This window comes from Citrus sinensis, chromosome 4 (assembly GCF_022201045.2).
Source record: "Citrus sinensis cultivar Valencia sweet orange chromosome 4, DVS_A1.0, whole genome shotgun sequence".
NCBI lineage: Eukaryota > Viridiplantae > Streptophyta > Magnoliopsida > Sapindales > Rutaceae > Citrus > Citrus sinensis.
In genome coordinates, this window is record NC_068559.1 from 24507506 (window position 1) to 24530532 (window position 23027).

Sequence of the window (23027 nt, forward strand, 5' to 3'; positions counted from 1 at the left end):
CATTGCCATCCCTATATGTGTGTATATATAGATATAGATATAGATAAATTAAATATAACTACTAATTATATGAAACCTTAAATCAAGGTAATTGCTGTGGAAGTACGAAACCTTGATTCATGGCATCAAAGTTCAAAGCATGTGGAAATGACTCATCTCTCATTATAATAAATGTATTTATAATTATTGAATAGATATATCATTCATTTTGAGCACAAATCTGTGAGATGTACGAAATAATAAACTCTGAGCTATACTGTATAATTTATAGATTTAGATTCTTGTAGATCCCTTAAGAGGGTTTGTTCCAATAATTTTTAAAGCCCCACTATTCATCATCTCTTATTTCTTTTTCATCTTCATTTTTAACTTCTTTCTTCTCTTATTCGCTAACTCAACAACTCAGTCGGGCTTGGTTGACGTATGGGTTTGAGCCTTTCAAGTAAGTATAATGGATAAATTGGAACCTATATAAACAATAAATAATAAAATATGAGTGCTAGCATCTGATTCCCTCCATTTTTTTCTTATCGGTTTCTATATATTTCTCTCTCAATTTAATCTTTTAAAATCTCAATTCATCTTTATTATCACGAATCTGAACTAAAACGTACAAGAAGAAAAAAATTGTAGTGGCAAGAAACCAAGAAGTGCATTCGTTTATATGTGTGACGAATAATATTAACAGTAATTATAGAATGAAATAATTTATTCTGTGACTGAATGGTGGAAGCTTTCTAATATTCTTAAAAGGATTAATAGCTTTTCCTTTTCATCTACATAAGAAGATGTAAAAAGCATTACAACAGACATTATTGTTTTAGTCTGATTTTGGTTCAACCTAAAAATATTATGAGAGCTTGTTTTTGTGGGGTCGTCTTGTCAATGGAGAGAGCTAATTTGTCTCAAAACGATTTTCTTGAGATGAACAAAACTGGGACAGTCTAGAAAATAAGAGAAATTAATGGTTGTTAGAAGCAGCACTAATGGTGACAGATGATGGAAATCCGATGGTTAAGTCAAGTAAGTATTGGAAAGGGTGCTGGGTTTCTAAGAAATCCTAATTGTGTGGAAGAATTTGAATACAATACATTTTATTAAAATTGACTTGAAATTACACAAGGAATGCCCCTGAGGGCATCTTGATTTCTTTTTGGACACGTGATAGCTGTAATAAACTATCTCCTCCTTATGTAGGGTCTTTCAGATAATTTGATTATTCAATTGAGTCCTTTAACCTTTTTAAGATTGGACAATGTCGGCTAAGAGACTATCCACGATGACAGTATATCTTAATAGCTTATTGGCTTGTTTCAAATGAGCCAATTATAATTTTAGAGTAGCTAACTTCTCCATTGGTGGGTCAAATTAAAGCTAAGATTATTCCCTCTCTCACCCTTAGTGCGTATAACTATTGGAGAGATATTTTGAGGAGATTCCTATGGGGATCATATCATGGTGACGCATAGCCATTTTGGTTGGAGGAGATGTTATTGTGGTAATCTTATCTTTTAACAAGTGGTCCTCCATCAAAATGAGGCAATCTTAAAGCATTTTGAGAGACAATTTCTGAACTTCTAGATTAATAGGGTGACTCATGCTATTTTCCTCAAATCTTCCTATTTTACCCTTCCCCCTTGAATTTCTCTTCACATTTTGTAAGGGCCAATTGGTCATGGATGTTGCCGTATATGTGTCATGCTCTAATTTCATGACCCAAATTTTACTACCAATAATTACAATATTCCATTTTATATGGAAAGAAAAGAGCATTACAATAGACTTAATTTCGAACTGGATTATTATGACTAATAAACAATTCAATTTTAATATGCAGGAAGTGGAGATGTACAAAAAAGTTAACAAATTAGGGCAACACAAAAAATTACGTGTGGTTTTAAGATAACTTCTTTTTAATACAATTTTTACTAATTATGAGTTACAAAAACCGCAAGGCCTATTAGCTCAGTTGGTTAGAGCGTCGTGCTAATAACGCGAAGGTCGCAGGTTCGAAACCTGCATGGGCCATTTTTATTTTAAGATAATGCTCCAAAATTAAATGAACTTTTTCAGATGAGCATGATCAGCAAGGAAACAAAGCACAAGATGCTAACTCAAAATCAGATTTTACAAAGGGGCCAGTAGCGATGGATGAGATATCCAATTTAGCGATGCTTTGCCAGCTTCCCTGATAAGATACTTGTTATACCATATAAAGGTTCGGGAAAGAAAGATTCCAAATTCCTTACCACATGCTTTGCGCCCACGTACGTACATCCAGCACAAAAGCTTTGGAACTTGGAAGCCTTTGAAAAAAGCCATAAATTGTTCCATTAATTCAAAGATGATTAGTGACAGAGCAATACTTGTGCAGCTTGTAAGGCCACGTTTGATAAGTTTATACATAGTGATTTGTCGAGATTGCTTGAGTACAATGGAATTTAAGCAATAAACAAAACAAATGAGTTAAAACAAATATTAGTGCATAAAAGGGGAATCATTTTTGTAATGTTTCTTAGATTTTCATTTGGAGCTCATCCCTCATGTAATTTGTACCCACATCATACCCAAATTCTCTTATCTTATCTCTATCTTATTCTCCCTATGGAGAACCTGTAAACCAAAGTTGAAGGCATCCCATTGGATATTGCATGCCAGCAAAACATTATTAGAAGTCATAGCTAGATGGTGAGATAGGGGGACAATCTAGAATCATGTTCCATATTTTTGCAGCAAGACTGGCTTCCGGTGGGGTTACCTGTTTGCGTATTTGCTCCCTCAATCAACACCGTTCATGGGCTGAAATCATACCAAAGTTAGGTTCGCCGCCAATTACGGTTTCTTAATTCTCAAAACCTCATTGAAAAATCCACTTGTTCCTTCTTTCCCACTTTTTCCATTTAAATAAAGTTATAAAATCTTGTAAATCATAACTTATGTTTTTCTTGAATTAATATATTACAGTTTTCTGATACCATAAATTAGGGGCATGGTGGGATTTAAATTAAATCCATACAGTGACAGTACAGTCGGCAAGTCTGTTGAAAATATTGTTAAAAAACCACTAGACCCAAAAACCTAAAGCTATGAAGTGAAGTGTCCAATCCAAGTATTCAACATTAGTATTAAAAAAAAAAAACTCAACGGCTCAAAAGCTTGAGCCAATAAATGAAATACACTTTGATATATTAAGATAGCGTTTATATTTTTGGATTGAAGTGGGAATTTTAAGAAGTATGAATCTTGAAATTGAGAGTGTGGAGTGGGAGTAAGAATGTGTTGTTTACTTAAACTGAAATGGGAGTATAGAATTGGAATCATAATCCAATTTATGTATTTACTTTTTTTTTGGATTGGGAGTAAATAGTTTCAAATTATAGTTTTACCCTTATTTAAAAAAAATATAGTTTTTAATTATGTTATTAATAAAAATATATTTTAAAAATAAAATTATTTTATTTTATGTTATTTTATTTTATTTTATTTTATTTGTAGATTAATAATAATTATTAATAATCTTAATTAAAATTAAAAATTATTGATACAAGCAACACAAATGAAACATTATTATTAATAATATAGTGCAACATTAATATTTTCTTAGAATGAACTATTTGTTACTATTATTTATTAATATTAAATAAATATAATAATATTGTATTTTCAAATAAAGATAGTATATTGGAATATTATTAATTCTCTATGAATAAAATAATATCATTTTTAAGTAATTTTAACTTGGAATCAATGTAAATTATATGATTAACTAAATATAATAATATTATTTAAATAATTGTTATATTATTTATTTTATTAAACATAATTATATTAAATTTAATAAAATAAGGACAAATAAGGAAGAGGTAGGAGTGGATTTCCACTACCAACTCCCCCATTCCCACTCCCCACTCAAAAAATGGATGGGTCTTATGAAATGAGACTCTCAATCCTCCCTTAAAATATGCAAGTAAACACTGGAGTAATAGAAATATTTACTCCTCACTCTCACTCCAGTAAGTAAACATAGCATAAGGGGAAATCTAACCTTAGACCATATTTGGTTTGAATAAAGGGGAGGAGAGGAAAAGAGTAGATGGAGAGGAAGGTGGAAGAAAGGAGTGGCAAGAATAGTGAAATTAAATCTCATTGTTTAATTTGACATAAAATTTGATAGGGAAATGAATTATAATTTTTTTCTTTGGACAAATTTATCATTTGCCTCAAATACTATACTATCTATATTAGAAATGAAATATAATGTAATATCAATACCAAATTATTTTCTAGATAAAATAAAATGGCAATCCAGCAACGGTCGACGGCAGTCCGGTGGAGTTCCAGCAAATATTTAGCAAAGTTCCAGTAACAATTATTTTATATTTTATATTTTCACATTAAATAAATAAATAAGTTTATTTATTTTGTTAATTTTATTAAATCATTCATTAAATTTAATTAATTTAAAATTATTTATGACATTAAATTGATAAATAAAATTATAAATAATAATTATTAATGGCATTAAACAAGTTAAAAAGTTGAAGAGTAATTTTGGAAGTTTTGGTTTCCAATATAAGAGGAATTTAAATTTAGGGATGGAAGAAATCCCCACGGAGACGGGGACCCTCTGAGACTTCCCCCATTTAGGGAGGGTACGAAGACAATTTTTTACCCAGTTTTTTATTTAAAGAAGGGATGAGGATGAGGTGGAATCCTCATCCCTCCCCATTTTCCCCATTTTAATTTTAATTTTTTTAAATTATTAGTAAATAAATAATAAAATGTAAATTAAAAAATATTAAATATTAGTATAAATAACAAATATCAAATTAATTATACTATTAAACTTTTGGGCCTAATTGACTACATTAATATTTGTATGAGATGGAAGATTTTAATATTTTGAGTTGGTGAAAAACAAATACCCATCGGTATTCTCTTGGCATGAAATACTAGAGATATTTTGGCAATTACAATTGTTGCTTCCGAATCAGCTTTTAGCACCAGTGGCTGAGGACTATAACATGCTTCATTCAAGCACATTGGAGGCTTTAATGTGTTGTCAAAGTTAGCTACAAGCTTACAATAACAGTATGAGTTTATTTTGCATTGTAATTATATTATATAATAATTAATATTTGCACTTAGAAGTTACATTACTTATATTATTTTTATTATTTTAAATTTGAAACTTGAGGCTATCTCTCAATTTGCCACATTCCTTGAGGAAGAACAAGAGGAGCAAGAGAGCAAAAGGTAAATACTTTTATTAGAAATATTGATTAAGTATCTATATTCATTTCATTTATCACATTGTTGATATAGAAATAATTTCTTTTTTTTTTATTGTAGGATTATGAAGATTGACGAAGATAATTATTATGGTGATTTGTATTTTATAATGTAACTTTTGTAATGGATTAATGTTAATGTAAGATATATCGTTAAACTTTATGTTTATTTAAAATTTTTTATTTTAATATGATTAAATTAAAACAAAAAATTAAAAATATATCCGTTATTTGGGGATTTGGGACCTTTGAGGATCCCCTTTTATTATTCTGGGAGGGGACGAGAATTCCCTAAAGCAATTTTTTCGAAGACAGGGAGAGGACAATGACATATGCAGAATATCGAGTATGGATACAGGGAGGTCGGTCTCCTCCTCTCCTCTCCCCATTGCCATCCCTATTTAAATTCTTTACTCCTTGGTGTGGAATTCAAATTCTACATTAGAATGGATATTAAATTCTAATAAAAATTAAATTCTATTATATTTTGTCCAACCAAACAATAAAAATAAAAATAAAATTTAAATTACTTTCCTATTTTCCATTCTCTCCTCTCAACTAAATGCCACCTTATTGTTTGTTTGTGGGCAAATGAACCCTCGAGGAAGTGCAATTGCCATCTGCACAAAGGTGCTTCTGTTCAAATCATACTAATGTTGGAACCTAATAAATTTTACTAGAGCTGAGCTTTAGTGTTCGAATTCAACTTTCATACTCTCATTAATTATCAAATCGAGTGCCATTCAATTTTGTGTGTTCGATCTATTTGAAGTAGTTATACAAAAAACTTGGGTACATAGCGAGTTCACAAATTCCAACTTCTCAGAAAAGGGAGCTGCTACCTTACATGTAATGTAAGGTATAACCTCTCACAAACTCAGTTACGAATTCCACTTGAACTCACTAATTTTATGAGAGATTGTAACTTACATTGCATGTAAGGTAGCAAAAGCCTTCGGAAAATATTGTGGCAAAATGTTAGTGAAAAGGTACAAGACCTGGAGCACAGAGGGAAAGCGATGGGACTGATGACTGATAGAAAAACAATGGCCATGCAAGGTTACTTTTTGAATGCATGGTGGATAACAAAAGAAAAGAACAAAACATCAAACACGTATCAATCCAAGATCACAGACAATTTGGCCAGAGGGGATGAAACTATTGGCTAGCCCAAGTCACGACAGGTGTTCCACGGCCATTTGACATGCCATTATTCTGATCTTCAACAGCCGCCCAATAGGCCTAATTCTAATTCATGTGGTTACCTTTCTATGCTGTAGGTCCTTCATGAACCTTAGATCCCAGGCACTTGGCTGCTTAATCATATCAGATTGCTCCTTTCTTTATACATTCCAATTTGTGGCTTGTAATTTACTTGGCCCGTATTAGATAGAGCTACAACGAAGATCTTGTAAAAATAGTGCTTCTTTCTAATCATATACTGATGAATATTTTGTTACAAAGGTCGATCCAATTCACAACCCAAACCGATTGACTCAATTTTAAAATTACTAGACGCCTGGATGGCTACTGACATTGCCTGTGAAATTTTTAAGTATTATCCTCAGTTGGTGATCAGGTGATTGTTCAACTAGCATTGTCAGCAGAAAACAATGTGCTATTATCAAAAGATGAGGCGCAGCATTACTGTTTTAATCCTTATAATTTGATCTCATTATTCATTCATTCTATACACTTTTAAAAATTATTCAAAAAATCTCTATTATATATCTATTTCTTTATATTTGAGTTGTTGCATGTCATGACTAGGTAAAGTTGCTCAAGATTTAGGAGTAGCAATATAGGTCGGATTTGTTTATTCAATTCAATTTGATAAGAATTTTATGGATTTGGATTTGAAAAAAACGATTCGCTTAATAAATATGTCAAATTCAATTTGATATGCTAAGTAAATGAACCGAAGATGGGTTTAAGCTCGCAAATTCAGTTATTTGTTTAAAATTTGTTTACTGAACAATGCAGTGAAAATATGAAATCATATCGAAAAGTCACCTTGGTTTTAAAATATTTAGATTGAGGATTTTAATTATTATTATTTATATTTTTAATGGATTTGAAATTTGAAGTTTAGAACTTTGGAGTTAAGATGTTTAAAACTTTAAATTGTTAGGATGATAAATTTATGGTAGTTTAGTTTGCTTGATTTTGTCATTTTTTTAATTATTATTTGATATATAATATGGTAATTGTAGTTGAGTGAATTTAAAAAAAAAATCTAAATTTGATTCAATTTATTTATCAATTATGTTAAACGAATAAATGGATATTCGCTTAATAAACAAGAATCAGAATCTTAAGGTTATGATTCGTTTAATAGACGAACAAAATTCAAATCCATCAAATTTTGGCTAAATTCATTTAGCATTCGACAAGAATTCGATTCGTAAATACATTTTGCTATCCATAGCTCAAATTACAGGTTTAAGTCAGCATTCACCCTTTGTGAGACAATCAGTTAGATCGAGGAGTTGACAATGAGAAGTCAGGGAACTCACGGACTGGCTGGTGAACTGAAATTGTGGTGCACCTTCGTGGTTGTAACGAAGGAAAAGGCCAATAAAGTAGGGCAGGGACCATTTCATTGGATTTTCAATAATATGATCAAATGCGTAAAATAGACTAGTGATCGGGTGATCCTTTCGATCTTAATATTATTATTATTATTATTTTTTATGATCTCTTGTCATGATCATCATCTAGCTTAATTGGCCAAATGTGATTTGATCATGTTCTCTTCGATGATGATAATCTAAGTGGATATACACAATTTTGAAACTCCGACAAATGACATCATGCAAGTCACGTGCACACGCTTTTGAGTTGGGACTTAGTTATGTTGTAACTGTAGTACCGTGCCACAGTTACAATCAGTTATTGGATTTACTTGGATCTACTGCTGCACCCTTTATCCAAGTGAATCCAATAACTGTTTGCAACTGTGGCACGGTACCACAGTTGTAACATAGCCGGACCCTTTGAGTTGCCATGCTAATTGCAATGTTATCACATGCACGTGTGCTCGTGCCCACACGCACGCCACGATAAAATAAGACCAGCTTCCCCGACATCGAGGGATGGGGATTTGTGCAATTACTGGGCCAAATCTCTTGAGTAACCCGAAATCTCAAAAGTAGAAACTTGTTTACGCTTCATATTTTAATCTGTTTCTTTCAACACTTCAAAGCTCACACTCCCACCATTTTGTTTTTCTTTTTCCTTTTTCTCTTTCTGTGGGGACTTCACCGAGTAGACTATGAGTTTCCTGAAGAGATTTTATATCGCGTACATAGTTATCGTTTATATATCTTCAATCTGATCCACAAATTGATCGCTTGGCAGCTAATACGTATAACCTTGGATTTTCTTCTCGTTAAATGGATGTAAAGCTGTCTTTCAATGTATTTTGTATTGGTTTGCAAGTTCGCTGTTAAAATTCATCAAAAATATTATGTATAAGTGATTTCACATAAATGATATTTGAATCAAAGTCTCTAGTTCAATTTCACATCTCACTCTATTAGACGAGTGTTGAGAATCATCTTTAATACCAATTTGTTGGGTGTGCACCTATCAATTTAAGTTTTTAGACAAAATGACGTCAAAACATCCAAAATTTATTGACCTAGACAGCAACTTAGGAAGAAAATCATGGTTGCCTAGTTTCTATTTAAGGCTCCTTTGAAGATTAAGGGCTAGTTTGGTAATGCTCTAATTTTTAAAATAATTACCGTTAATTATGTTGTAAAAATAATCAACTGTGAAGAAAATTCGTTAAACGTTTGATAAAAATAAACATGTATATAAAAACATTTCTTATTGTGTATATATAATAATTGATGACTAACATATAAATTTTATATTATTAATTTTATTTTTTATTTTGTTATCTCAATATAATTGGTAATAACAATCCCTTAAAAATTAATTATTTTATTTCTTAATTAATGTAATTATATGTATATATATATATATATAATTGTATTAAGCAAAAAATTGATTCTGAAAATCAGATATTAAAAAAGTATTCCTACTTTCTTTTTCAAAATCTGTTGGAGGATGAGATGATTTTACTAGAAATGATTTTTAAAAAAATTTACCAAACATTAAAATTAATTTTTAACCTTTCAAAACCACTTTTGAACTTCCTAGAAATAGTTTCAAATGAGTTTAAGGCATGAGAGTGTTGGAACCAATAGTGATTTATGCTAATATATTCTTCAAAGATTCATTAATGTTATTCCCAGTGGTTGGAAGTATGGATTATTATATCACATTCCACTTTCTCTTTTCATGTGAAACAATCTCTATCTTTGATGTTTGAGGTGTGTCCAAAAGGAGATCATGTGGGAAAGGGGCATTCAAGTTCCCAAATGAACAAGCAAGAATATTAGACCAAGGAATTTTATCTTCTCTACACAACTAGCCCGGCCATGGACATTGAGTCCAATCCGCAAGTTACTATCACAATTCATAAAAATCGAACCCCAGAACTTCCCTAAAGAGGAGGCATTCAAATTTTTCTGGGCCAGAGTTGATTTATGACGGTCAAAGATATATAAGCAAACAAATTAACTTTCATCTAACTAAAGTTAACAATTTATTAAAGAGTGACTTCCAAGCTCTGAAAAAGAAAGAGTGGGATCTACCAATCCATAAATTCGTATAATGATATACATGTAAAGGAATTTGTAGAATCACATAGGAATAACATATAGTTATACATATACAGTTGTCTATCAATTAATGTAACATACGACATATTATTTATTGATAGGTGTTATTAGACTCTCATATCAATTGATAGCCCTTTGTTCACTAAGTTAAGATTTAAAATTTGCTTTTTAATTGATGTTTCACCTATAAATAATTATTTATGTTTACAATAATAGTTTATTACATTATTTCGTTATTCATGTGTGATTTAATAACACACACATGTAGTCCTTCTCTAGTGTGGGCATCCTTATTTTTTTTCATGCGAACACGCTTTTAAACTATGCGGTTTAAGAGAGTTAAATTTTAATGTTATTAAACCTCACAACTTTATAGTGCATTAAAAAATAACACACGGCTTAATAATGTGTCCGCATTAAAATAAATAAAAGCAGTGCGTGCGTGTGCACACGCATATGTGTGCGTGCGCGTGTGTATCACATTAGTTGAGATACAAGCTAACTTAATGTTTAACTTAATTTAGAAGTATACTAGCATTGGTGAAATTATTAACTGAATAATTGCTACAGAAAGATATTATTTTGTATCTTTGTTACTTTATATGCAAAGTATTACTACTCTTCTCAACATAGCCCCATGGCCAACATCTACTTGAAAGCCAATTCCACTAAATCTAGTTGAAATCCTAGAATCCAAGAAAACACAGCTCTTTGCTCCCCACAATTGACAGCCCCCAGCATGACCTCTTGTTTTTGACAGCATGAGAAGGATAAAAGCTAGTTGCAATGGAACCCCACTTCACTTCTATAACAAAAGCACAAATTCACATCAAGTGGGGGCTCTCCAAAACAATCATCATCATAAAATATTATTATTGACAGTGCATTTGATTATTATAAAGCTAACCTCCCACTACTCTCAATCATTTCAAAGTCCAATCTAAATTCCCTCTACAATCTCACAAATTCCTCCTTTTATTTTCCCACACTCAGTGACATAACTTCCAAACACAACTTTCTAAGTTTGATTCATCAGCCATGTCTTTGACACTTTCAGACACAGACAAAATTTACAAGAAATCATTCCATCACAGGAATGATTCTGGTGAGCTTGATGTTTTTGAAGCTGCCCGATATTTCTCAGGATACAATGAAGCTGCAGCCGCTGCATTTTCTCAAAAGATCCTGAGAGAAGATCACAGGCAGGCCTGGAGAGGTGGCAGAATCAGCTTGGATGTGCCCTTGAGAGACTCAGTTTTACAACAACTTCCTCAACATCATGCTAATAATGCAATTAGCTACCAGAAACAATCACTTAACACTATTGAAAAGCAAATGAAAGAGAAGAAATACAAGCAACCGAGCTCTCCAGGAGGGAGACTTGCAAGCTTCTTGAACTCTCTGTTCAGCCAATCAGGTTCAAAGAAAAAGAAGTCAAAGTCAACGACTCAGTCGCTGAAAGATGAAGAAGAGAGCCCTGGGGGAAGGAGAAAGAGAAGGAGCAGCATCAGCCATTTTCGGAGCTCAAGCACCACTACTGATTCTTCATCAAAGTCATTGTACTCTTCTTCAAGTTCAGGTTTTAGGACACCTCCTGCTTATGCATACACACCCACAAAGAGTTACAAAGATTTTAGAAGCTACTCAGATCACAAGCATCAAGTGGAGTCTTTGTCTTTGTCAAAGCATAATATTGGAGGACAAGTAGTACTGAAACCTACAACAGCCTTACTACAAAATAATGAGGTAACAACAATATTGGATCATCATGACAATTTCAAGTTCAATAATAACACAAACTCAGAGAAGCACAAGACTAGGAATTGGGTTGATCAGTATTCATCTGAGGAGAAAGAATTTAGAAAATTCGATGAAGTTGATGACGGTGCTGACAGTGATTCAAGCTCAGATCTCTTTGAGTTACAAAACTATGACTTGGGTATTTACTCAAGTGGGTTGCCTGTGTATGAGACTACTCATATGGATAGCATCAAGAGAGGAGCACCAATTTCCAATGGCGCTATGTGAACTGTGTACATTTTCCACGTTGTTTATGGTTTTAATTTAATTTAATTTCTTTGTTTTTATTACTTACTATTAGAAGCTGTGAGAAGAAACCGATATGTCTTAGATTTTGCTGTAGCTTCTTTCAAAGTTCTTTCAATGCTTTTCCCCCCCCTCTGTGTGTACAGTTTGGAATGTTTGCTTGTCTTTACTTTTTGTTCATGGAGTGCAAGAACAAAGTTAAATGTCCACCGTTGTTGTGACTGATTTGAGATTGTGCCATTGAAAAGAGATTTTCCACTAAATCAATGGAGATAAAATGCATAGCATGATCACAGCATGTGGACTTGTATCTTTCAATCTTTTGAATTTGGACAAGGGGCAATAATTCATCAATTTCTATTGCACGTGTGATTCATGTAGCCACATATCTTGTTTTCTCCATTTTTTTTCTTATTTTTTTTCAAAGAAATAGAATTCCCATTCAGCAACCTAACATGTCTAACGTGAATTTTGATGGTATGTGTATGTCACTAGATGGGTATGTATGCCTGCTTCAATGTTTTGTGATTATTCACCAATGGAGGTTCCGAAATGATCTACTTATCGTTTCAATTATAGCTGGTGACATCTCCTGGGTTTTGATTTTTATGCGTATAGTAAACCTCAATTATTGAATTGATATTTTTCTGTTTTTATCTTAATCATCATCTTATTAAATTGAAGGATCTGCCCTACGGTGAGTATATGAACATAAAATATAATTTTATGATTTTTTGCGTATAATATTAAAGTTGCAGATTAGTTAAATTGCGCCATATATCAGTACTACTCACTATAAGTACCATCATCTACTCTACACACATACATATATAGAAATGTTTTAATCTAAAATTTTGAAGTGCATAAAAGGCCAGAAAAATGCATAAAATGTGCGGTTTAAATGCTTTAAATTTTAAGTCTCTTAAACCCCACAGTTATAAAGATTTCCCAAACTTTTCCTGTATTTTAAAATTTCGAACCAGAAAACTGCTATATATATATATACATATACATACATACATACATATACATAGACACACACACACACACACACACACACACACAAAATTTCTACCTTAGACATAATTCATTTACTTATTTCAATTTCATGCATGTAGACGAGATGTTACAACTACATGCGAGGATAATAGAATGCTGGGTTAGACGTTCAGAAGAGTAGCGTCAATATGGGAGCCAGACGAAAAGCTACACTCATATTTAAAAGGGAACATTGAGTTAATGTTGCATCTATTTTTCAGCCAAACTCATAATTATAATTCTTGTTTGCTATATATATATATATATATCGTAATACTCGGCTGTCTTGTCAAAAGATCAAAATTGGAAGGCAAGAAGGCAAAATTCGTTTTCTGATCAGCACTGGGGACAACATATATTAGATTCCTTTAATTAAAGGGAAATTTGGGATAAATAATGGCAACTTTTGAAGTTTTATGAATAAAGAAACTTAGTTAAGGCAAAAAGGAAACCTTAATAATAAAAAATATTATATTTTATATGCATTAGATACAAAATCTAGACAAAGAAAAAAGAAGCAAATTAAACTATAGATCTTTTAATTAGGCATAGATAATGGTCCAGCTTTCTAAGCTCTATGATTAAGTGAGGGAAAAGGCAAAATCTAATCGGAAGATAGAATTAGAATTAATCATGTCTGAAATAAGCCACATGTGAAGATTTCTTTATTATTTTTGGCAGCATTAGCCCCCAGGTCTCATAAAGAGTCGGCCTTGATTATTTATCCTTTAAAATCGACACACCCCTTGACAAATTAAATTTAGTGGGTATATGAGAGAAAGATTTTATCATTTTAACATGTGAATTTTGATGATTCTTAGAAAGATTTTAACACATACATATGACTTTTGATGATTCTATCACACATGAAAGGGATTGTGAATTAAACAGATAAAATGAGATAATAATATCATATCGTTCGCCGTAAAACACGAATCACGTTATCTATTAGATTAATTCTCAACAAACGTATTGATAATTTTCCTGCTTAAGTGGATTATTGATAGAGCCATAAATTAGCTGAGTGTGCTTGTATTTTTCTCTCTTTCTCTCCTGGAGTAAGCACTAAACACTAAACACTAAACATGCGTATAAAGGTTAAAGTCGGGAGGAGCATGATGATGAAAGCTAAGGATAGGCTTTTGAAAGAATGATACATAAAAATGATGCATTGGGGGGCAATAGGCCAGAAAGCCCATAAGACGGCATGACACACGCTAATGAGAAAAATGGGGCACACCAAGAAAGCAAAACAAAGCATGTTAAGATTCAAATCAAAAGTAAAGTGGAGGGCCCAAACATGTTATTATTTTAATTCAATGCAATCAAGAATCTTTGTGAAAGAGGATGAATTGCTGAGAGCTTTTCTTTTTCACAGAGCAAAACAATCAAATCCTCACTTTCTTTTGTTAAATGATAGATATAACCCACCAAACCACCTAATTTTGTTAGAAATCTAACTTCCCCCATCAATTGCATTCACCAAAATTGATCTAATTAATATGATTATAATGTAATCAAATCACCAGGTTAATTCTAGCTAGTTAGGTTGTTCATATCAAAAGTTGAGATTAAGGTGCGTTTACCAAGTTAATTCTACCTCTTGCAGTTCCATCATAATTAATGCCTCTTACTTAAAAATTACTGCTATACAGTTTCAGCTTTTCTGGAATCCATGTCTATTATCATTTGATACTTGAAATTCTGAGTAAAAATTTAGAATTGCTACTTGAAATTCTTAGTAAATTAAGTTTGTAAACAACAAAATTAAGAAGAGCGGTACAAGAAAAACCAAAGACATTAGTGATACGATTATTTATCAAATTCGAGCATCGGAATGAAGGGATGAGAATGGTTCCATTGTTTTTTTTATTTATTTAGCATTTGGGAATAGAAATGAAATTAGTAGAGCCCACCCCTACTAAATTCGAGAATAAGGAATGAAAATCTCATTTTTATGGAGAGTTGAGAATGAGATCCTCATTCCTTGATCTAACCATTTTACATTCCCTTAATTTTTAAAATTTTGATTGTGTCCTATTACAAAATTAAATAATAATAATTACTGTTATAATATTTGTAATCGAAATAATTATTGTTATTATAATTAATTATACTAATATTAATAATAGTAATAATATATATAATAATACTATTAGCTACAGGGTTGCCAATGGAATGAGATGAGATGAGATTTTCCAATCTTAATCATGTCCCGTATATGCAAGTGAGAAAAAAAAGAATGTCTCATTTCTGTCTCTTTATTTTTTTTGGGAACAAAAATTTGTGCTAATTCTGTTCCGTTAAATATTTTGTCTCGTCCTATTATTTTGAACAATCCCGAATGTAAATAAATAAATGTTGACTTTTTTTTAGGATCATTATAATTCAATATAGCAAGAATCTTGAATAAATACAAAGTACAATAATTAAATAATATTTTTATTTTGACTACATGCATGTTCAAATACAATTTTATGACAATATTTTTTAATTGCATGTTTGCTTCCATTGCACATTAATATTAAGATTTACGCTTCAAAAGTTATAGATTTGAATAGTAACCAACTTATATTTTGACAAAAAAAAAACGTAATGTTAATTTTGGCTTTTGGTTGACACTTCGCTTTCTAATTATATTACTTTTATTATTTAATTTTACCCTTTAAGTTTTAACTTTGAATGTTACTTAAGTTAAACATATGAAATAATTAAAAATTTAGAATAGTTTTGAAATTATATTATTAATGGGATACACAAGACATGATGATATTTTATAGTTGGTCCTCTTCTCGTCTCACAAATAAAGGCAAAACTTATTTTTTGTCATTGTCTCGTCCACTTTAATTTGAGATGTGAAAATATGTTTCAATTGTTGGGAAAATGTGCTCTTTAAAAGCATATGTGTTTATTTAATTATAATAAATAATTTTTCTAATTAATAAAATAAATGAGGTATTTTATTCAAATATCTTAATTGCATTAATATTTTGATTAAAGTCCATTTAATCATATTATATGTATTTATGTGATCACCATGTGGATTCACAGAAGACATAAATACAAGTTATCTTATGATTAAATAAATTTAGTTCGCAGTTGATAAATAAAGTTGGGTACTTTATTTAGGTATAGACTGTAATGAATTCATTGAATGATTTATCTTAATGATGTATGAATTTATTGATTTAGTACAACTACATTGAACAAGATCACATATGAGATTTAATTAACTTTGTAATAACTGTCAGACTTATTAAATCTCATAGGCATTGATTTTACTGTAATCTTAATCTTGAGTTAATTATGATTTTATGATTGTAATTGTTATTCCATTTGAGTTACCAATGGGCACGACACATACTTGTGGTCAAGATTACCCGGTATCTTGGTGAGAGCAATTATAAGTATTGGAGTTATGGATTAACAATATAGAATTTGTACAACACATCTCTTGATGGGTTTTCGGCACTTGATCATAAAATTCCCTGGCCAGAGTGTGTCAACATATTTAGTATGTTGAAAATGATCATTATAGAAAATCAGTAAGTATCAAGGAACAAGATGTAATTAAATTGATTGGACAGTTGAAATATTGATTTAATTAATGATGTGGTACAAATGATTGTGCAGTAAAGAAATCAATGAGGTTTGAGATGAATTATTATTCGAGCATACAATTATGGAGGTCAATTCTAATCTTTTAGTGGAGTAGATTTGGAATTAAATAATTATGCTATTTTAATTACATGCCTAATTGTTATAGCCACTATTGTATATTCCCAAATGATCCCCAGATTAGCTCATTTAATTGACTGCACCACTACTGGATTAATAAGAAAGATAACTAGCTATTTGGGTCAAAAGCCTAAATATATCATTTAGTGGGAGGCTCCATTTAATTAGCTTGTGTGTAAGGGGCCTTATGTTATTTTACAAGGTGGGTCCCCTATAGAAAAAGCAAGTAACGTGAGTTTTGATTTTCATTATTTGGAGCCTAGGGTTTTCACTAAAGGGAGATATAAAAATACTTATTTTCTCTAAAGAAAAAGGTAGCTACTTTATACAGATCAGAGAAAAAGATTTTTCTCTCTGTTGTTGAGAGAAAAATTTTCTCGTGCTAGTTGCTTTGGTAGTGATAAAAGCGCCCACACGTCAAGTGCAGATCGAATCTGAGTCATAACCTGGAAGATCATTGGTGACAGTTCTTGATCTAACAAGCGTGGTGGTGACGGATCGTGATCTAACAGGTGTGGTGGTGACTAATCGTGATCTAGGAGCCTAAATCACTTCAGCGGAAAAAGTCAAATCGGATTTTCAAGGTACGATTTCTAGATTACAAATTCTTATATATTATATGAGAGCGATCCTAAAAGGTTTTTTATTTAAATTTAAAAAATTGATCTTTTTCTCCAACAATTGGTATCAGAGCCATCTCATATTAATATATAAGAATTTCGTATGAAATTAATCTTAAAATTTATGTATTAGAGTGGCACAATTTATTCAGATATATATTATTTGTTTAATATATGAATAAAGCATGTTATGGTTTGTCTTAATTAATGGTTAGATTCTCTACTGTATTTTTTCTTTAGATCTGTAACAAGAGGGGTGGTTTATTATCACCATGTTTCCCTCTTGATTTAGTTTACTGCTATAGAAATTTTGTAAGCTAAAATTGGCCTAGGAAGTTTGTAAATTAATCACTGGAAAATTGCGGAAACTTGCTGGAAACTGCGGCAACGAACCAGAGTAGCAGCGCGCGCAGCCCAGTAGCATACGCTGCCAGGCGCTGCACACGCAGTAGCTACAGTGCGCGCTGTAACACTGCCTGCAGCGCAAGTAAAGGGCTTCCGGTTGCGCGCGCAAGTTTCGACACGTTTTTCGGCGAGGCGGCAGCGGTTGGTTTGGCGTCGGAGATGCATCGGAGATCGGTGGCAACAGTGAACAGCGGCTGGGCATTTGTGGAGATGGCGGCTGGGGAAGAAGAAAGAAAGAAAAATATGATTTTAGGGTTTCATGGTTTTTATCATGGAGGTCCTTATGGTTTCATAATTTTTCCTTCGGGCAGAAAATTTTTAATTTTTTGCGTTTAAATCCAAAAACAGTTTTGGGCTTAATGAATCCTAGTTTTAGTCTCAATTTCAATAGGGCTTAATGGATTAAAATGCATAGAGAAAATTAAATACATTAAATTTATTTTTGGTCCAAAAGTTTTATTTTAATAAAATTTTTAATTATTTATTTATTTCCTTTCAAAATTAAAATTAGACCAATTATAAATTTAAAAGCCCAATTTCCCATAGTCCATTAACAAATACAAGCTTATGGAAGATGGACATTAACAAGAAGCCCAATGAAGATTAAGCTTAGGGTTAATGTATTTTTCATTATTATGAAAGCCACGAATTAAGATTATTTAATTATTTTTTTTATATGTTATGTTTTGGATAATAACATGTCATATAGAATAATAAATTTCATTATATGTTTGAAATTTGCGTATACTTAATAATATTGGATATCATCTAGATAATATTATAGGAAGCATGCAATTAATAAATATGTATGTTTTAAAAGGAAAAGCCAATTTTAAAATATTGAGTGGGAGAGGGAAAATTCAAGATATTTTTCCCACGGGCTCCATTGTTAGTTCAATAATAAAATTATATATGTACCTCGACTTCATGATACGGTGATACTCTCTTCGGAGGGTATATCTATTAGATATTTTATTTGATGAACTTCTTCAAAGATAAAATTGAAATATTTTTCAATCGATTGTTTACCCCAACGGTGACTATTGATATGAAAAATACGTAAATTGAAACAATGGTTATACACTCAACTAAAATTTGTTATTAACCTTCCCAACGAAGCTCTGTTAACAAATTTAGGCCCAAAAAGGATAACGATAATTATTTATTATGTCTCTACATGAAAGTAAATAATCCAATGGGTAATTAGGTCTAGTAAGTATAGACATGACTTCCCCAACGGATAGCTTGTCAAAACGGAACTAGATTATCGTTACAATAAATTAAAATGCATTTATGGTTTTATGCATTTTTGTCATTTATTGTGAATATTATTTTAAATTATTTATGTATGGATGCTTTATTTTCAGAAAATATCTTCTCTGAGCCCACTTACTATTATTCTGAGTCAAAACAAACTCATTGGAGAGAACTATATAGATTGGAAAAAAAATCTTTCATTGTTCTGACTGCTGAAAATTATAAATATGTCTTAACCCAGTCATGCCCTCCAGTTCCAGCGGATGATGCTCATAGAAATCAGAGGAGGCTTTATGAGAAATGGCAAAAGACTAATGAAATGGCAAAATGCTACATTTTAGCCTCGATTTCTAATATTCTGCAGACCAAACATCAGAACTTGGAGACTGCCACTGAAATAATGGATAGTCTCCAACAGATGTTCGGGCATAGTACTCATTCCACGAGACAAGCAGCGCTGAAAGGAATTATGAACAGTAAAATGGGGAAGGGTACACAAGAGTTCGTGATCATGTCCTCAAAATGATGGACTATTTGAATGAGGCTAAGATTCAGGGAGCATAAATCGATGATAACTCAAAGATAGACTGTTAGCCTAAAGGGCTACATATAATATAATTTTGATGATAACAAACATGTGTATTAAGCGATTTAATAAATATTGTAATTCACAATTTTCACTAGTTTTTGAAGGATAATATTTATGCAAGTGAATCAAGTGAAATCAAGTTGAAGACACTCAACGGACAACGGCGAAATCAAGAATAAAGCTTAGAGCTCAACGGATAAATTATTGCGACAAATTCTTGTAAAGCCGGTATGATTTAATTGATGCATGATTTAGCATTTGAGAAGCTCAAGAGATTAATTCAATAATTACTTTTCATAAACTAAAAAGGTTTTATATTTACAAGAAAGAGTATTGTGTGGATTTGAGTAATTTGGACTTAAATGAAAAGTTTTGAAATCTCTGATTTTAATAAGTATTATTTTGAATTTCAGAGTTGGACCTTTTTGGCAAAAATTTTAAATATTTTGGGCCATACTATAATTTATGAATATTTAGGACTAAAGTGAAAGATTTTGAGAACTTTGAAAAATATAGGTATTATGTTGAAAATGACTTTTTTTGCGAAAGAATAATATCTTTGGGGTTATATCATAATTTCAAAAAGTTTTGGAAAGACAATTATTATTAGGAAATTCTGAAATTGGACCTATTTGTAAAGTTTTCTAACGTTTTGCTCTGTAGTATAATTATAAGAAGTTTTGGGCCAAAGTGTAATTTTAGTGAACAGTATTACTGTAGCAAAATTCAAAAATAACGGTAATATCACTGTTCATGAGCGGTTAACCGCATGGGCGCAGGAATTTACCTATAACGACTAGTTTTCGGGCTTTAACTATAAAAACTCAACTCCAACTTCATTTTAAGAACTAATACAAGGAAAAATAAGATCATATAACATATATTGAGCTTCCATTTAGTAAATCATCATTTATTGAGTCATCATTGAGCTATAATTTGTTATTTACTCTTAAAGAGAGTTTCATTATTGTGATTTTTATTTCTTATCAAATTGTGAGTGTACATGTGTGAGAAACACTTGGAGTGAAGAGATTGAGGATATAATCTCTTGTTGTAAAGGTTTATTGACACTTTGGAAGTCAATTGTAAACATTTGAAACCTTGGGAGGCTTAGATAGTGAAATCCTCAAGCCGGGTGAGTTTGAAGGCGTGAACATAGGCAGAGATAGCCGAACCACGTAAAAATCCTTGTGTTTGTTTTCTCTTCCCTTACTCTTTTAATATTGTGCTTGATTGAATTTATTGTTTTTGATTTGATTAAGGCAATAGATTAAATTGTTGTGCGAATTGTATTGCATAAATTTTAAAATCCAAATTCACCCCTTCTTGGGTTGCATAACTTGCATTTCATAGACATGATGCTAGAATCTCTGCTAGAAACATTCAAGGAGTTTAAGGTCAATTATAACATGAACAAAAGAAACATGGCCTTAACTGAATGAATGAACGAACTGCATTCTGCTGAAGAGATCTATCGTGCTGAGAAATCTTTGGGAAGCATAAATATTACTGAAAAAGCTTCTTCTTCTAGACCTAAGTCGAAAGGCAAAGGTAAGAAGAAAGCTGGGAAAAAGAGACCGTCTACCAAGTAAGATGGCAAGCCGAAAGGCAAATGTTTCAAGTGTGGACAGAAAGGTTACTGGAAAAAGGATTGGCCTAAGATTGTGAAATCAGGTATGGGAAATCTTTTTGTAATTGAGGCATGTTTAGTTCAGAATCCTATTGACACTTGGGTGTTGGATTCAGGAGTAACTAATCATATTTGTAATTCACTTTATTGGTTTCAAGAAACCAGGAAAATAAGTTAAGGAAGCGTCAAGCTGCAGTTAGGGACATGACCGTTCGTGTCAGCAGTGAACTGGATCTGTTTTATTATCTTTTAATAATGAGACTTTAATTTTGAATAATTGTCTTTATGTTCCAGACATAAAGAGGAATTTAATTTCAGTAGCTTGTTTGTCAAAGCAAGGGTACACTATAAATTTTGGATCCTCTGTTTCTATTTTTTATAATAAGAGACTTATTTGTTCTGGTACATTGGAAGATAATTTATATCATTTAAGTCCAATGATCCATTCTATGCACGACACAGTGATAAATAATGATGAGCATACATATTTATCTAAGAAAAGAAATATTTCTTCCAACTAATGTTACCTTTGGCATTTACACTTGGGTCATATAAACCAAAATAGGATACAGAGAATGATCAAAGATGGGCTTTGGGGTCTATTAGAAAATGAATCATTGCCACTTTGTGAATTCTATTTAGAAGGGAAAATGACCAAAAGGCAATTCTCGGCCAAAAGAGTACGTTCAACAATACCACTTGAATTGGTACATACAGATGTATGTGGACCAATCAATGTACAAGCTCGAGGAGGTTATGAGTATTTCATCACTTTCACTGATGATTACTCGAGATACGGTTATGTTTATCTGATGCGTCACAAGTCTGAAGCTCTTGAGAAATTCAAATAGTATAGGGCTGAGACAGAAAAGCAATTAGATAAGAACATAAAGAAACTTCGATCTGATCGAGGTGGTGAATTTCTCTCAGGAGATTTCAAAGAGTATCTGGTTGAAAATGGGATTATATCTCAATTAACTGCCCCGGGAACATCACAATAAAATGGGGTAGTTGAAAGAAGAAATAGAACTCTTTTGGATATGGTGAGATCTATGCTTAGTTATTCGTTATTACCAATCTCTTTTTGGGGACTAGCACTGGAAACTGTAGTTTACCTCTTAAACTTAGTTCCATCTAAATCAATGCCTAAAACCCCAATAAAATTATGGTCAGGTCGCAAACCAAGTTTACGACATGTCCGTATTTGGGGATCACCAGCACATGTGCTGAAACCAAAGGCAGACAAAATGGATTCACGTTCTGAGGTTTGTATGTTTGTGGGGTATCCCAAAGGAATAATGAGAGGTTTATTTTATAGTCCTCAAGATAGGAAAGTGATCGTGAGCACACATTTCACTTCCCTCGAGGAAGACTATATGAGTAACTTCAAACCTAAGAGCAAGGTAATACTTGAAGAACTGTCAGGTGATCAGGTTGATACTCATCTTTCAACGCCTGTTACAAAACATGAAGAACAACAACAACCAGATGATCAACACAAGATTATCCCTAAACAACCATCACTTTTAGAACCTCGTCATAGTGGGAGGGTAACTAGGTTACCTGCGAGATACATGCTTTTGGGAGAAACCTATACGGCTATCTCAGATGAACATGTACAAGATCCCACTAGTTACAACGAAGCTCTAATATGTAGATATGTTGAATTTTGAAAAAAGGTCATGAATCAAGAAATGGAATCTATGTATTCTAATAAAG

The 23027-nt window shown here is 31.9% G+C and overlaps 1 protein-coding gene and 1 non-coding gene across 2 annotated transcripts; both read left to right on the forward strand.

Moving 5' to 3' along the window:
- Window positions 1-1954: 1954 nt before the first annotated feature.
- On the forward strand, window positions 1955-2028 carry TRNAI-AAU (transfer RNA isoleucine (anticodon AAU)). Its single transcript has one exon. It is a non-coding gene; the product is annotated as a tRNA-Ile (tRNA).
- Window positions 2029-10742: 8714 nt separating this feature from the next.
- Window positions 10743-12329, forward strand: LOC102619821 (protein BIG GRAIN 1-like E). The gene has a single exon (XM_006484176.4). The coding sequence runs from the start codon at window positions 11024-11026 to the stop codon at window positions 12011-12013; it is 990 nt and encodes a 329-aa protein (XP_006484239.1). The 5' UTR covers window positions 10743-11023; the 3' UTR covers window positions 12014-12329.
- The last annotated feature ends 10698 nt before the right edge of the window (window positions 12330-23027 follow it).

Excerpts from the sequence above, each read along its gene's own strand:
- LOC102619821 (XM_006484176.4), top strand. The coding sequence starts at position 11,024 with ATGTCTTTGACACTTTCAGACACAGACAAAATTTACAAGAAATCATTC.